This window comes from Amblyomma mixtum, chromosome 6, assembly GCF_055824585.1.
Source record: "Amblyomma mixtum isolate Tamu chromosome 6, ASM5582458v1, whole genome shotgun sequence".
Lineage (NCBI taxonomy): Eukaryota > Metazoa > Arthropoda > Arachnida > Ixodida > Ixodidae > Amblyomma > Amblyomma mixtum.
In genome coordinates this window covers 146,612,133-146,629,469 of record NC_143017.1, presented here as the reverse complement: position 1 = coordinate 146,629,469, position 17,337 = coordinate 146,612,133, and the positions used below count along the sequence as shown (strand labels likewise).

The following is a 17,337-nucleotide window of genomic DNA, read 5'->3' as shown; positions in this document are numbered from 1 at the left end:
CAGTGCCCGGATGACTGGAATTCAGTGCCCGGATGAGTGGATATCAGTGCCCGGATGAGTGGATTTCAGTGCCCGGATGAGTGGATTTCAGTGCCCGGATGTTGGCGCTCGGTCTCGGCGTGACGTCACCACACTGCCGACAACGGGAGCTAAAAGCATTTCATGCTTAATAGCGTTCACTGACGTGCAGCATACATGGTCGTGTAGGTATGAGGGTTCAACCAACTTACACGCCCCTTCATTATGAAAGGGAGCAATCAGTTTGAACAAAAAGATTAATCTTTTCTTTTCTTTCCCTAAAGCTGAAAATGACTTTAGACATTACACGCCAAGAGGAGAACTATTTAAAAAACAGGAAAAAATGTGCTTGTCGTACATAATTATGAAGTAATCATTAATTGAATGTTCCATTAGATTTTGTTCCCTTTCATATTGGAGGGACCTGTGCGCTGATGTTATCCTAATGTTATCCATGTTGTCCTAGTGGGCTGAGGAGAAGGATAAAGACAGGGAAGTCGTACAGTATCCAAAGGACAAAAAGGTAGCACCGATATAGGAAACAAGGACTTCTGTGGGACTTTATAACGCAATAATGCGTATTCTCTTCCTTTCGATAGCGCAGAAAATCTGACCAGATCGCAGCTCCCATATGTAAGCTCCGGCCGAGTGTCCACAAAATTTGTGAAGATCAGAACGTAATGTGTGTTTCGCACGCGCGCGCACGCAGAACGAGAGCGGCGTGTGCACTACCGAGACTTGCCACCGCGTGGTGGCGTTTGCGGCGCAGAACACGGACGCCGAGTTCAATCCCTGCGTGGACTTCCACAGGCACGCCTGCGGACACTGGTTCGCCGGCAGAACGGCGCGTCGGAGCTACGCCGACGAGAATTGGCTCAACTTCACCGCGGCCGCACACGAGGCCATGGGACAACTGCCGCTCACTGCGCCCCCTGGCCGCCAAGAATCGTGAGCAGGCCCCTGGGCACGAAGTCCTCCATGCCTGATCAGCGAACGGTTCAAATCGCGTCGCCATTGCGCTCTGTCTGTTTGAGTGCAACGCGTTTGCTCCACTGAAATCGATTCAGTTTGCCAGGTAGTCACAGCATGCATGGTTTTCTGGACAAAGTCGCAGCTTTGCAATGACCTAGGATCGAGCCATTACAACGTAGAAGCCTAGAATGAGTTTCGCAGTACAGTCAACACAAAGGGTAAAATAAACGCTTATGTTTGGAAGTAAAGAAAGCACGAGTTGAAGGGGGGGGGGGGGGGGGGGGGCATGGGCTACGAAGGGTGCCGTAGCTGAGAGCTCCGAATTAATTCCGACCCATCTTGGGTTGCCAATGTATCTTAACATCGTGCAGCACACGGGCGCGTTTGCCAGCATATAATATCAATCTACAGAAAATATCGTGGAAAGAGCACTATCTGAAAGGGACGCCTCAAGTACGTATGCAACACGCCTTCAAAATAACAGAACTATGTGGAAATATAACGATAGAGAAAACAAATATTCACGGCGATCCGGGAGTCACAGCAAAAGTAAAAATTCAATCACTAGAAAAAAAGAGGCACTAGCGCTATGAGGTTTTTACAGAAATTCGCAGAAAAGCGCACGAATTTTTCTCCGTTACAAAATTTTCTTGCCAGAGCAGTTACATTTGCCCCCGAAAGGTGGCACTTTAGCTTTTCTCTCGTTTGGTTTGGTTTATTGGGGTTTAACGTCCCAAAGCGACTCAGGCTATGAGGGACGCCGCAGCGAAGGTCTCCGGAAATTTCGACCGCCTGGGGTTCTTTGACGTGCACTGACATCGCACAGTGCACGGACCTCTAGAATTTCGCCTCCATCGAAATTCGGTCGCCGCGGCCGGGATCGAACCCTCGTCTTTCGGGCCAGCAGCCGAGCGCCGTAACCACTGCACCACCGCGGCGAGTCCTTTCTCATGTGTCATGGTTGCGTCAGTACGAATAAATTGCACAGCTCCCGCTTTCGGTGTCAAATGTAATAAAATGTTTTTGTTGCTTAAAAAAATCTCGCATTTTGCTGTGCGTTTCTGTGAAAACCGCATCACGCTGTCGTCTCTACTTGTAGAATTGTTCACGTTTTGCTTCTGTGCCTTTTTAATCACATTTCATACCATGTAGGGAAGGGTCATCATCATCGCCATCAGCCTAGCTACGTCCACTGCAGCACAAAGACATCTCGCATATCCCTCAAATAAACCCAATCCTGCAGTGTGCCAGCTGTGGCCGTCTCATCCTTGCAAATTTCCTAATCTCATCTGCCCACCTGACCCTCTGACGTTTTCTGCTACGCGTGCCCTCTCTTGAAATCCACTCCTTGACCGTTGGTTACCTTGCCTTCGCATTACATGTCCTGCCCATTTCTTCTTCTTGCTTTCGACTAGGACGTGATTAACTAGAGTTTTGTCCGCGACCTATTCTGCTATATTCCTGTCTCTTAACGTTGCGCCTACCGTCTTCCTTTCCACAGTTCGTTCCATAGTTCAATTTAAATTCAACCCTTTTTGTTAGCTTCCATTTTTCTGGCCTTTTTGTGAGCACCGGTGAGGTGCAGCTGTTATATATGTTTCATTGTAGACAATTTGGTTTATAGTTGGTTCATAAATTAATAAGACGCAAACGTGCGAAACGAACAAAGACGACAGAAGGAGACACATGCGCTGACTATTACTAACTTGTAGTAGCGCGTGCGTTGTCTCCCTCTGTCGTCATTGTTCGTTCCGCTGCATTGCCTCCTGTTAATATACATTCCTCTTGCTGACTTGGCATACTGACTTAATTTTCCTGCTACTCTCTTTTCTCCTTCATCTTTATATCCCCTCACCCCTTTGCCCCCGTACAGGGTAGGAAACCGGTTTATTCTTCCGGTTAACGTCCCTGCCTTTCCTATTCCTACTCATCCTCCTCCTCTTGATGGAAATTGGTAAACTACGATTCATCACCCGAGAACGCCTGCTAAGTGCACTCCGCCCCATTCTTATTCTTCTAATTATTTCACTTTCATGGCTCGTATCTGCGTTCGCTACCTATGATAAGTATATGTACTCTCTGACAACTTCCACTGCTTCCCTGCCTATCTTAAACTGGGTTACCCTTCCCAGACTATTGCACATTTCTTTAGACTTCTTCATACTAACCCACCGTTCTGCTTTGCCTGCCTGGATCTTCGATTGCACTTTGCAGTTAGTCCCCTCAGTTACTTAGCAAGGCATCAGCGAATCGAAAATTACTAAGGTATTTTCCATTAGCTTTTATAAAGAAAGCCAGCGGTCACCGAAACCAGGGAAGGTATACGGGATTTTTCTTAATGTGCTTACACTAGGGCTTCCACTCCACCGAAAAGTCTGTGGATGGCAGGTGGGCCACGTAGGTCACGTAGCCTTGTGACGTCCACAACCTGCCCATCGGATTCGAGGCCTCATTGTACTATGGTGACTACTACTATTGCCGAGCGTCCCCACGCTCTGCACTATGCCAGGATGTGCGCACAATATGAAGGGAAGTAAATATAGTGAGACGAAATAGAGGAAACCGCGTGCGCAGTTAAAAGAAATATATGGTTCAATTCACGATACCGAAAAACGTATAGGCTAGCTGAGAACAACTTGACTACGAACGACAGCGCTGCAGAGATTATCGACAGCGCGACAGAGATTAGCGCTACAGCGCTACAAGCGCACAGGATTATCGTCTAGTTCAGACTGGTGGAACTGATGTTCACAGCCCCCCCCTCCCCCCCTTTTACTGGTCCTGTACGCTCATTCTGAGCTTGTGAAGCTCATCAGCACCCTCCGTACAGAACATCGTACTGTATAAGTATATTGCAAAATGACATTTGTTGCGCTAGCATTTCTGTACAGGTGTGATTTACTCCTTATTTTGGTCCAATTTGTGGCGTTAGCGGAGATTGAACTCCACGGAGTGCTCATCCCGAGCTTGATCTCATCGATGCGCTCCATATAGAACGATCTTATTACTGTATAAGTAAATCGCAAAACAATATTTCAAGCGCAAACGTTTCTGTACAGGTGTGGTTGTCACTCTTTATTTTGGTCCTCTTTGTGAGGTTAGTGGAGCATGAATTCCACGGAGAGATATATCGAAGCTTTTTCACACTCTTGCACTCTCCTGCACTTAGCACATGTTTTTAAGCGGAGTTTGCAAGATCTTCGCGTTTGTCATTGCGGTCACTTCAATGATAATGAATGTTAATGCCTACCTTGTATGCATATGCAAATAAAATTGCTTTGTTGAAGAAAAATCAGCCGATGGTAATCAATTTCGAGACCGGAAATGAAGACAATAGGCCGAGCGATGGCTCGATCCCTGGGTACACGCTTTACTATTTTTCTTAAATACCTATTGGGCATCTGTGGACTGCGTTGGATGAAGCTTTTCAAAACTTACTTTTTAAGACGGGAGAGATTTCAGCAGTAGATCGGTGACAGTCCATACCGGACGAGATTTAGCGAGGTTTCCTGAGATTGCGGTAAGTAGCAGAATCTACGAGAATATGCCGGGTATCTGTCACTGTAAGAGGTCGGCTGAAACTAGGTGCTCCAACTAGCTTTCCCTTCTCAGTCAGACCTAATCAGATCAACATATGTCATGCTAAACTGATTCAGACATGCTACTTTCGATAAACTAGCTCATGCACAGCGGACAGTTCGGCGAGCCGCGTTCAATGAAACCAAATTCAGCTGGTTTGCCTCGCAAATGTAGCTTCGTCTATGTGTATATCTGTAGCGTATGTGTGCGCGGTGTGTGTGAGAGAGAGAGAGAGAGAATAAACTTGAATTATATCAAAGATAAACCTGCGAGGGAGAGATGCTCATTCCAGGAGCCATCTATCTGGCCTTCCCCTCCATCCTTGCCCGGTCGATCAGCTTGAGCTGTCACCGCCTCATGCGGTCAGAAGGGAGGTTGAAGTGGGTGAGTGAATGGATGGGACACATGGCATCTTGGCATTCCCGGTTGCAGTGATACAGTATAGCTCCACAGGTGGTAGAGTACGAAGGGAAGAGGGTGGGCTGGAACAAGTGGGCAAACTGAGAAGGGCATACGAATGAGTTCGTTTGAAGTTGTCGCCAATGAGTGCTTTGTTAGTGGGAGTGTGGAGTGGGGAGAAGGGTATACGGTGCGGCTTCTCCTACAGTACTGTCTGACGGTGTGGTAGTCGGCTAATTTGGGTGTGAGCAGACGGTTATTGGTTGGAACGGAAAAGCAAATGCACCTCCCGCACGTCAAGTGTCGAAAAACTGCGGAATTATCCAGCACCGCAATGGGAAAGGAGTGGGGAGGGCGGATAGTGAAATGATCATAATGTGAACAGCCAATGTGAACGCGGGGAAGCTAAGAGGTATGGTTAAGCCCAATACTCTATGGTGTGAGTGGGTCCGACCCCTCGTGTTCTGGTCTGAGGTGTCTCAATACGCGCGAAAAATAACCGTTATGAGGAAAGGAACACGCAGTATCTCTCACTCTCGGTGGACACCTCAACTGTGCCATGAGGGAAGGCATGAAGGAGAGACGGGAAAACATCCGAAGACTGCAGTACCCCCTGCGGTGTGCGAATATGAAACGGGGCGTCAAGAAAGGAGAAATGCAGTCACTGTGTTTGCTTGCACACCTCATTAACGTCCTGTGGGCACTGATGTGGAAGGAAGGCACATAAGAGGACGTTATGAAACGACAAAAGGCATGGAAATCGCCTCACTCTGAGTGACACCACCGTGACACCCGTGCGCTGTACGATGTCGGTGCACGTTAAATATACCAGAGTGGTCGAAATAACTCCGCGCAGCCTTCCACTACGGCACCTCTTTCTCTCTTGTATTGCTCCCTCCTTCCTCCTCTCCCTCAAGGTGCGGTTGAATTCTCTGCCGAGAAGTGAGAATACTGCTCCATTTCCTCCACTTAATTATAATAATTAGGGCCACTATTTAACGGCCCAGGTTCGTGTATTCATTACACCAATTATGCACCGAATGGTCGCCGCGCTTTCGCAGTCCGCACGCCCTGCACGACATCCAGATGGCCCGCTTCTATGCGAGCTGCCTCAGTTTCGCCCGCAAACGCCCAAGCATGCGTTCCTCGGATGTGCTCGCGCGCATGGGCCTCAACGAGAGCTCCTGGATTGGCTTCTCGAGCCTGCAGCAGCTCTTTGACCACGTCATGTCCGCCAGCTTCGATACGGGTCTGGCAGGCGTGGTTCGCGTCGGCAAGAGCGCGGCGGACGGGCGCTTGATCGTGGACGTCGGCGAGAGCCTGTACTCGACGCTCGGGGACCAGACCACCTCGTTTCTGAGTGTCACGCTTCGGGAGCTCGGGTGGCGCAAGAATTCCTCGCTAGTAGCCGCCATCGGGAGCCTGGACGCCGGTGTAGAGGCGGCGAGGAAAGGGGGAAAGGTCAATGTCTCTTCACCTTCCAGCGCCATCAACGTCACGGAGGTACGATACGCAGAGTTCTCGGCAATCTTCACGTCGTGCCGTAAGAAGGCGAACGAATGAATGGAAGAACTAATGACAAGCACAGACAATTTCAAAAGTGGGGTTTAGTGAGTACTGACGAAACGGGCAGGTAAATATAAGATGCCCTACCCGTTGCCATGACTATATACGGTTGTATGCGCACACGTAGTGATGTCACGTGCAATATACCTAACCTACCGTGAACCTCTGCCATTCAGGGGTTCTTCTGCACGCCACTCCAATGTCAAGAACCTTTCAGCCTTCATTGATTTTTGACAACTTACCGGCTGATCAATCGTGGCGATAATATGACCGTAGGGCTGTATTTTTGTTATTCGAAACCTGTACAGTAGGCTCTAATGTATGAAATTTAGGCAAGATCTCAAGATCGCTGATCATTCCTAGACTAAAAATAATGGGCCAACTGCATGATATTTTGCGTCCTTTTTCTATGCTATCGGAAGTACCTAATAAGCGCGTTTCTTAAATTTTGTAGCGCACGTAGTCCTTTCCGATAAACTCGGCCGCAGGTCGAAAAGCGATAGTGTTTCAATTCTGCAATGAGAAGAGCGACTGGTGGCAGTGGTAATTAATGAGAGTAAAATATTTCTTTATGCCAGAAGGTGCCTATTAATGCTTTCTTTCCAGACCAAATTTATAGGTGAAATATCTTCTACCAGTATTAAAGATGTCTCAACTTTCCCTGCGTAAAACAAACTGCGAGCCTAACGTCTTGCTAAATATTGTGTACTGAGAGGGAGATGCATGGAGCTGTCACTGGTCACACTCTTTGCAATCAAGTTTTGTTTTTTGTTGTGTCCAAGAACGGAGCGCCCCTGACTCCAATCCTGACCTGGGCCGACGCTTTGAACCACCCCTTCTCGTCACCCAATGGATCCAACAACACTATGGGTGCCTTTGTCACCGCCCGGGCCCAGGAGGCCATGAAAGGCGTGATTGCCATTCTGGCCCAGGCTGACCTGAAGGTGGCAGGCCTGTACTCGCTGCTGGTGATGCTGGCGCAAGTGATGAAGTACCCCTACCTGCTGGCGACCAACTTCGCCAGCTTCGAGGACGTATCTCTTTGCCTGCAGGTGCGCTCATCCTGGTTCCCGGTGTGGCATAAAATCAGATTCGCTTCCGCAACCTAGCGGTACCAAGTCCTGCTATACGGTGTTTTAAAGAGCGTTTAGCGAGCGGCTACGTCTGTACCGGCACAGTCAATGAAACTTTTTTTTTTACTGCAACAGTCTTACCGTAATGGCGTAGAAGGTTTTCTGGTGTCCGTATTTTTGCCTTAAAAGGGCCCTACGTGCCTAGTAATCACTCAAAGCAAACCACCAGTGCGCCGGATGAATAATTAATTACAAACGATTCTGCCCCGGCACTTTCGCCCTCCCTCCGCGAGTGCTCAAGAGTACCTCGACGTTACGGCCTACCGGCCTACCTGGACTACCCCATTTCTGATGACGGCGGCGTCGCCGGCAAGCACTGTTTGTTCCTGAGGAGAACCAGCGGTTTCGGTGACGTCACAGTAATTGGGGCAAGTCCACCTTGACTTCACTCGATTCAGATTGAAATGCCAAGCGCCTACTCGTACAGTGTTTAAAACTATAATAAATTATGTTCCACTCCACGCCTGTGACTGAAACTTACTAGAAGGCATCTCCATACATCCACGAAACGAATCACATCGTTTCTTTGTCTCTGCCTCTAAGTTTGCGGGGAATAGTGTGGTCGGTGCTTTCGTACCGACCGCCGTCGCTCAGCGACGCATCTTCAGCAGGCTATTCTGTTGAGCGGCTTCTTGTATGGATGACAAGGGAATAGTTATGGAGAAAGCAAAGGTACATTCTTCTCACCAAGGACTCCGGAACATTGTGCGTGCGTGCGTGCGTGCGGGGGAGCAGGACTCCGAGTTTGTTTTCTTATGCATTTATTTTCTTATTTTTTACTGTTCGATTGCGCATTTGTTAATTGTAGAACCTAAACTGAAATGGGCAGCTTTATAAAGATGCACACGCGAGGAGTGATTGACTGCATTAAAAATGTCTGCGTGCAGTCTGTTTCGGCTCTGCTAAACATACTCATGAACAGTGGGTAATCAATCAACGACTTCTGTTGAGACTGGATTTCTTTATGCTGCTCAATTTAAATGCTTTATTACTGGCTACGAAGCCATCTAGCTCAATCACACTGTGCTTTGCATTAAAGGGAAGCTGAAGAGTTTTTCGAATTCATTAAAATGCTCACGTGTGGATGTGGGAACTTTATAAATCATGCGGGTGAATTTTTTTTACAGATTCATAACATAGGAGCGACGTAATCGCCGTTTAAAATTACGCGGTAGCTCCGCCCCCCGAGGTCCGCCGAGCGCTGCTGATGACCCTGACGATGCGAGCAAAAACCGGAAACCGCGGAGTGGTGACGTAAACGTTGGTGTTCCGTCGCCTCGCAGCCTCCGCGGCCGTGCTTGTTTCTGCGTGCGTGCCATCATAAGCTGCCTCGAGCTGCCGTGTGTTTGTTTATTTGTGCGTTTTTATGTTTGTGGTGAGGTACAGAAAGGTGTGCAGCATCGAATGAAGCGGTGGACCGATCATGCCGGCGTTCTGCGCAGCCATCGGCTGCACGAACATCCGCGGCCGCGACGATGTGGTCTTTCATTATTTCCCTAAAAAAAAAAGCTCTCCGCGAAGTGAGTCGCTGCTGTGAAGCGAAGGGATTTCAAGCCGTCAAAGGCAACAGTGCTATGCTCTGGCCACTTTCGTGATTAGAACTATCACCAGAGCCTGTCGACAATGCATTCACTGCGCCTGTCAACAGTCAGCTCGACTGAAACCCGGTGAAATACCGTCTGTTTTCTGATAATTTTATTAATTCCTGGCAGCATCAGCAGTCTTCTTCATTCCCCTCAGGAAAGCAGCGGACGGAGGAACACCTGTTTTGGAAGAAGAATGTTTACAATGACATCACTCAACTGCCAGGAATACATTTCTAATAACGCATGTAGTCGTAAAGAATTACCGACTGCCGCATGGCTTCATACATTAATAACAATATTATATAATTGTGTGCCAAGTGTGCTACAGCCAGCCTTGCGATTCGTCCTGCTCGGTTGCAGCACGAGTCCATCTAGTTAGTGAAAAATCCCTGGCCGCTAGATCTGAGAACAAGCACGATAAAGGCGGCGCAAACGGATGAAAGTATTCTTACAAGGACTTGTAACATGAACCAATTCGCCTAAACAAGGATTTTAATTTACTGTTAGCTCCCATCTTGGCACGCAAAACGGAAGGCGCACGTTTGTCACCTAGACGAGTTTTGTCGCAAAGCGCTGCGAACTTGTATGTTATGAATCGAGCCGGCATGCAGCTACTATGAAGTGGTGCAAGCATAAAATTTGCGTGCGAGCCTGATAGCTTCTTGCGCATGCCAATGATCTTTGTGGATTACAAGCAGATTTGCAGCAGCACTGATAAGCGGCAACACAAAAATGCCGACGATCGCATCCCGCTTACATTGTATTAGGAAAATTACGTCGGGCAGTGCTATACTGCATTTGCTCGCCTCAAAATTCATCCTTTGCATCTCTGAATGTAATTTGTCAAGAAAAGTATACTTACCAAAGTCATTTCCAACACCTGGAGATGCTGACACTTCGCTTTCGTTCGAGTCAAAATCACATCTTGCGCCAGCATCGTTTCTTTCTTGGAGAGGTTTGCTCTTTGCAATCGATTCTAACATGTAGGGGATGACGCCAAGATAATCCGGGTAGTCTTCGATGTGTTCCATCGTCGTATAAGCAAAATAACAACCTCGAACCGCCGAGCGCCGCGGTTCATGTGCAGCGGCGGCGGCCGAGCCGACTGAGCCAGCGCCATTGTTGACGCCACGAGGCGCCCAACCATTCACAGGCGGCAACGAGGCGCGCGAGCTCGCCCGAGGCAGCTGCTGCACTTCTCGCCAAAATAAAATAGGTTTGCGCTTTCCTTTGCCTAATTTCGACGAGAAATTCGAATTACGAGGGTCGAGAACTGTAAAGTGCATCTCTCCACTAAATTTTTCTGGGAAACCTTTCAGCATCCCTTTAATAACGTCCTAGAATTCCCGAAAGACGCGGGTTCGATCCCGGCCGCGGCGGTTGAATTTCTGTGGAGGAGAAATTCAAGAGGCCCGTGTACTGTGCGATGTCACTGCACGTTAAAGAACCCCAGGTGGTCGAAATTTCCGGAGCCCTTCACTATGGCGTCTCTCATAGCCTGAGTCGCTTTGGGACGTTAAACCCCAATAAACCAACCAACCAACCGTCCTAGAATTGAAGCGTTTGTCAGAAATCTGATCTGAATGCAAACAGTTGGAGACTGGGGGGTAGCACTGCGCCCCTCTGGAGATGTTGAGGGAGCGACCGCTGTCCATTGCCCCCCCCCCCCCCCCCCTTTTTTTTTCTGGAGTATCTGCTTCTCACTCACTATGGACACCTGAATCGCACCGAGAACAAATGACGGAGTGAAAGGGGAGCAGGGAGAGACTGTGTAGTAGACAGCTGGGTACTAATTTCAACGACCTGTTGTTCTTTAAAGTGCCGTGACGTCGAATATAGAACCCAAACGGGCGCGTACATATTTCGCCTCCATCGAAATGAGGTCGCAGCAGCTGGTAATCTATCCGTAGACCATGAGTTAGTCACTGAGCCACAGTGACTAACCCAATGCCATAGTGGCAAGATTCCCCAGAAAACCAAAAACCTCTTAGAGACGTCTAGCTAGACGTCTCTGAGAGGTTTTTGGTTTGCTGGTAAGTTCCTTCGCAAGAGTTTGGTGAATAGAGACCCACAATCACAAATAGCACGCTTTCACGTGGTTCTCTGCTGTGTCGACAGGCCACCGGCGAGCACATGGAGGACCACTTCACCTCATGGCTGGCCCGTTCCCTCGAAGACGACGGTGTACCAACTTATTTGGATGCCATGGTTGCCGCTCTAAACCGGGCTATCGAAAGGAGCACGTGGCTCAACGATAACCTCGCAGTGAACCTCGCCGGCGTCTCCGAAAGACTTGTGGTTAAGAGGGCAGGTAATTCAATTCACTTTGTTTTCCAGCTAATATGTGCAAATTCTCCACAGGTGCAATTTGTAGTGTTTCGATGCCTCTGTAACAGTAACACAAGAAAATTGCAAATTGTGTCGGTTAACATCCCGAAGCGGCACATGGGCCAAGAGGGACGCCGTAGTGAAGGGCTCTGGATTAGTTTCGACCACCACGGGTTCTTTAACGTGCGCTGACATCGCAAAGTACATGAGCGCCTTTTGCGTTGCGCGTCCATCGAAACACGTTCGCCACGGCTGGGTTGAACCCGGTTCCTCGGGCAAAGTAGCCGAACTATCTAGCTACTGAGCCACTACAGCCTGAACGCGTATAGTAATGAAAGATAAAACGCGAAGCCGTCCGGAGACGTTCCACAAGTAACTTCTGGAGCTGCATGGCGGTGCGCTAATAGCGCTAAGTTAAAGGCTCGCACTAAATAGCAGCAGCCATAAATGAGAAACGAGGCGCCAATAGGCGGATTTTCTTCGCCTTGAAAGTGTGGTCCAGCCATATACATGCATTTGTTCCAGCGGCTTCCGCCATGTTGGTTCTATATCACGCTATAAGACTTCTTCTTTAATTTCCCTTTTTTACTTCTTGAAGCGGGTTCATACGTTCACGAATTTTGTGAACGTATGAACTTCGCGCGCAAATAGCAACCCTAATTAACGCAGGTAATCTTTTTCAAATAAAATACATGGCCTTCCGAATACGTAAATCGAAGTGGCTATTTTTCCCCGAGAACGCAGTATGTGGAATCAATCTGTCGGTGTACAGTTTTTCTTGCTTTGCATAATTTTCCTGCTGAGAGAATACGCCTTTCTATAAGGGATTCATGATATGCAAGTAGCTACGACTTTCACGTCTGTTTCCAGCCTAGAGGGATCCAAAACGTGTTCCACTTTTCGGGGCACCTTTAGTGTGACCCGTGCAAGAAAGCAGCTGGTTTCTCTCTCTCTCTTTGTTTATAAAGGCATCGTGAGCGGGGACTGTGTGCGTGAAGACGCCGTGGTACCAGGGCAGGCAACCGAAGTAGGTTACGATGACGACTTTTTGGCCAACATCCTACTGGTCCACAAGATGGCGGCATCCTGCCTCCGCGTCGACGCGGTCGCCAATAGAACCGCAGCCTCCATCCTTCCACAGCTGGAAGGACTAATCACGCGTGGGCCTGCGGACGCTCTGGTCGTCCCTACCGCGGTGGCCACGCCGGATTTGCTTTACGCCGATGCCAGGGAGCCGAGCCTGGACTACTCGACCCTGGGCGTGATGCTTCTCATCGAGTGGGCTCACGCTGTCTCCGATCGCAGGCCAGAGCTCAAGAAGCGTCTGCACGAGTACGCCCAGTGCATCCGCAAGGATGCTGCCAGCCTACTCCTGGTGAGCACAGTCGCGTCTTCCAAAGGATGAGAATAGGTAAACAGACCCTAAAACGTCGCCAAAAAGTACATCGTCCCAACATAGTATCCCCCGTGGCACTTCAAACCTCTGAATGACTGAGGAGAAAATCTATCCATATATATTTACCGGATGTTCTGATCAATAATCACTATGCTGCACGGGTTCCACACGAGTTGCACAGCCGCATGTACTCTACGTACATGTACTCTACGTAAGGCTCTCACCTTCCGGCCACGTGTAGCGTCCGAGAGGCGTTTCAAAGCGACTGCCCGCGTCTGACCGCCAGTCCTCTGAAAATGTTGCTTGAAGCGCGTGTCTCTGGGTGCTCAAGTGATCACCGCATGAACGGGGGGTGGTCACGTGATCGCAGACTATCCGAAGGTCCGGCGTAGCGGAAGACGGGCCAGTAACAGCCCTCGTTGTAAAGGTATATGAATAAGCCGAAACTTGCTACCAGGCACGTGCTTAGTAACGGAGGGCTCCAAAATTGTTCAACTTCCTATACAATCCATTAACATGCACTAAAATAGTACGCGAATGCCTTTGCATTTCGCTTCTGCCTAAACGCCCGTAGATTCAATGCATCAGCAGCACCAGCGGCCTGCATGACTACGCCCACTGCAGGACAAAGGCATCTCCCACATCTCGCCAGCGGCGGGTACCTTATATAACCCCACAAACTTCCTAATATAATCATATCGAGACACCTAACTTTCTGCCTCCTGCTAGGCTAGCGTTAACTCTGAATCCAGTTCGTTACCCTTGCTTACCATCGGCCATATTGCCTTTGTATTACATGCCCTGCTCATGCCCATTTTTTCTTCTTCTTGATTTTGGCTACGATGTCACTAACTCTCGTTTGTTCCCTGCTCTCTTCCGATCTCTTAAGGTTACACCTATCATTTTCCTTTCCACAGCTCGCTGCGTTCCTCAGTTTAAGTTAAACATCTTTCTTCAGCCTCCATGCTTCTGCCCCATAAGTGAATACCGATTAGCCACAGCTCATATATTTTTCTTTTGAGGGATGCAGGTAAACTACCATTTATGATCAGAGTCCCCCCCCCCCCCCCGCCCCCAGGTCGGTTATGGGGGCCCACTGCTCCTTTTGCGTCGACCCCACCCCCGTCACCTCGCGGGTGAGAGGTGCGACCTGGGTTCGATCTCCACAGCCGACCCGTATATATATATATATATATATATATATATATATATATATATATATATATATATATATATACCTCCGTCCGAAACTGTTGGTAATAAGTAATAAACAAAGATAATCGGACTGTTGTGAGCCTTTCATTCTATATAGATATCGCAATAATCATCATTTCAGAGGTGACATACGGGTATGTCTGCCTGTTGCAGGCGAATAACGTAACCGACGCCAGCCTTCGCACCATGGTGTTCCTGCCTTGGGCCCTGGACCTAGCCCTGGCCGCTGCCAGGTCTCAGTGGCGGGCCGACAATAAGGCGCGGAACCTCCAAGGCACGACCTCTGCTGGAGATATCCCACTCGTCGAGAACGCCGCCACCGATCGGCTCCGGGTGCAGCTGTTCTTCCGGCGCTTCTGCCAGACCACGTGCGGGGACAAAGAGGCGGCCAAGGTCTGCGCCTACGGCGTGTTGCGCTCGGGCCAGTTCGCCAAGGCCTTCCAGTGCACATGGCCCGACACGGACGCCGACTGCTGATAGGCGCGCGATACGTGTTCACGCGTGGGCTGCATTCGCGTAGGGACCTTATGCGGGCTTCATTGAAGAAAACGCATGGCTGAGAAAGTAAAGCAAACTTTTGATTACGACCGGTATTCTCTACAGACAATGTGAGAAAAAGGGTGTATACGCTCGAACTGATCGAGCGATTATTACTGCGGTGATTGATGAAATGATTGTTTAAATGAAATATGCTTTGAAAAGCAATGTTTTGTTTTGTGGATGTGCGTGCGCATTTAGCACACCTGCCTATAGGGGGCCACGTACGTGGTATGCATAAAGGCTGGGGCTAAACAAAGCTTTGAGACAACAGCCCTTATTGAATTCCTAAACTGTTTTTAACCTCCTTTTTGGCAGCGCATAGATGCAGCTTGAGGTCCGCTTGTAGTAACAGCTGCAACATATAACAGGGAAGTCGATTAGTTTCCCACAGAAGCAAAACTGATATTGTGAACATAGAATTAATGTGCCGTAACCATAATGTATTTACCATGATTTAAAAATTTAGCTGAAATAATTTAATGAAAGAAATATACCAGCGCTTACATTTGCTACAGGTAGGACGCAGAGTTCAGTGATAGCTGTTCTGCGGCCGTTGGCATCTCTTTTCTTTGGGCAACACGAGAGGCAACGACGTGACCGTTGTGTCGCGTGATTGCGCGTTCTCGTCCTGTAGAAATTTCTTCCACCATGATTTCACGTACATATCACGCGATGTGTCAAACCGGATGTGGTAACGCTGCTTTTACTGTAAAACCTGTCTCGATTGACAAGGGCTGCACAGAACAAACTGTCAGACAGTTGGCGCCAGTTATAAGTTTTTACCTGGAGAATGATATGCAGCCAAAACTAGGATATTCCGGATTACTGGCTATATCGAACACGCGTACCTCGAAAATCCTGTGCAAAGTGTACGCAAGTCGCATAGTATATGGAAATCTAATTTTGCCGGTCATTTGATTTTTCCAGGTGAACCTCGTTATAACGAAGTTGGAAGGAGCCCCGCGATTACTTCGTTATAGCCGTAGCCTGTGTTGACCGAGCTTCCAAGGGGAATCGTCATTCCTTTGTTATATCTATTATTTCGTTACAAACCGTTTTGTTATAACCAGGTTCGACTGTTTATCAAAATGTGTGCCGCGCCCCTACAAGTAGCACTTCTAACAGCGCTCCAGCGATCACATCGCGTGCGATGTCTGCGCGGCCTTGGGCACCTGCTGGTAGCGCTATCGCTGTGAAACAGCGTGATGAATAGGGTGGCCTTCGATCTCTTGTACTCTTTTTCCAAGACCCACCATTGTCATGTGGTCAAGCCAATCAAACTGAAGCTTAGCGGCGCACCCCTTGCCTGGCGTACTTTATGCCAGAGGCAGCTTAATTTTTATGTGAATATTCTCTTTATGGTGTACAGGTATACATGATTACACACATATGTCGTGGTAGGCAGTGGTGGCCAGCACCGTTCTCAGTGGCTTTGTTGCGAAGCAGGTTAATTGCGCCTAGCAACGCGAGCGGTGCGGTGCCAGCACGCTGGCGGGCGGCGCGTTGCGACAAGAGTGAATGTCACTAGGTCAGGTGCAATGTGTCATTGCATTTAAGGTATTTCCATTTTTGATAAATCTTTTATTATTGTGCCCGAACTATTTCGCGATCCCGTTCGTTTTCGATATATCCGGTTTCAACTGCAGTAGCTCAGTTTATGCACGCACAGATATTGCGGGGATACAGCGGCCGCAACTGGCAAAGGACAGGGTTAGAAGGAAAGACATGGGAGAGGCCTTTGTCCTGCAGTGGGCGTACTCAGGCTGACGATGATATTGTTTTCATGTGTAAGGCATACACCATAAATGATAGTTCTATAACATTACAGGTGCACAAACCAGGCAATTAAGCCGAATGAATCTCTTTGTAACGAAGTCGACGGGGTTGCGCGGTTTCTTCAGCGGGCGGTACGTGTTCTTGGTTGCATCTGTCGCATATGGCAACCGCCTTATACCTGCCGCTGTTTAAGCAGCTATAGAGGGCAACGTAACTGGCGTTTAGTGTGCCGCAGATTCGCGTTATGGGCGCGCGCCTGTTCCTTCCGCGGCCCGCGTGGACTTCAGCGCCTAGAAAACGGCCTTCGGTTGGTTTATGGGGTTTAACGTCCCAAAGCGACTAAGGCTATGAGAGACGCCGTAGTGGAGGGCTCCGGAAATTTCGACCACCTGGGGTTCTTTAACGTGCACTGACATCGCACAGTACACGGGCCTCGAATTTCTCCTCCAAAGAAATTCAACCGCCTTCGGAGAAATAATGTCGCAGAGCGAATAATGGAAACAGCCATTCAGAATATTTGCCTTTATTTTCTAGATCATGAAGCCGATACGGACAACGGCCGGCGCGGTAGGCTCAGTGGTTATGGCGCTCGGCTGCTGACCCGAAAGTGCGGTTTCGGGATCGATCCCGACCGCGGCGGTCAAATTTCGATGTAGGCGAAATTCTAGAGGCCCGTGTACTATGCGATGTCAGTGCACGTTAAAAAACCCCAAATGGCCGAAATTTACGGCGCCCTTCACTACGGCGTCCCTGCCTGAGTCGCTTTGGGACGTTAAACCCCATAAACCAGACCAGCTTTTAAAAGACGTGCAGCGGCAATTCTGTTGCG

The 17,337-nt window shown here is 48.9% G+C and overlaps 1 protein-coding gene across 1 annotated transcript; it reads left to right on the top strand.

Moving 5' to 3' along the window:
- LOC149340695 (uncharacterized) lies at positions 1–14,841 on the top strand. The gene is made up of 6 exons (XM_089549531.1): positions 1–966; positions 6,030–6,471; positions 7,317–7,586; positions 11,372–11,564; positions 12,550–12,956; positions 14,346–14,841. Exons 1-6 carry the CDS (start codon positions 923–925, stop codon positions 14,667–14,669), a joined length of 1,680 nt encoding a protein of 559 aa, XP_089405657.1. The 5' UTR covers positions 1–922; the 3' UTR covers positions 14,670–14,841.
- Positions 14,842–17,337: the final 2,496 nt, after the last annotated feature.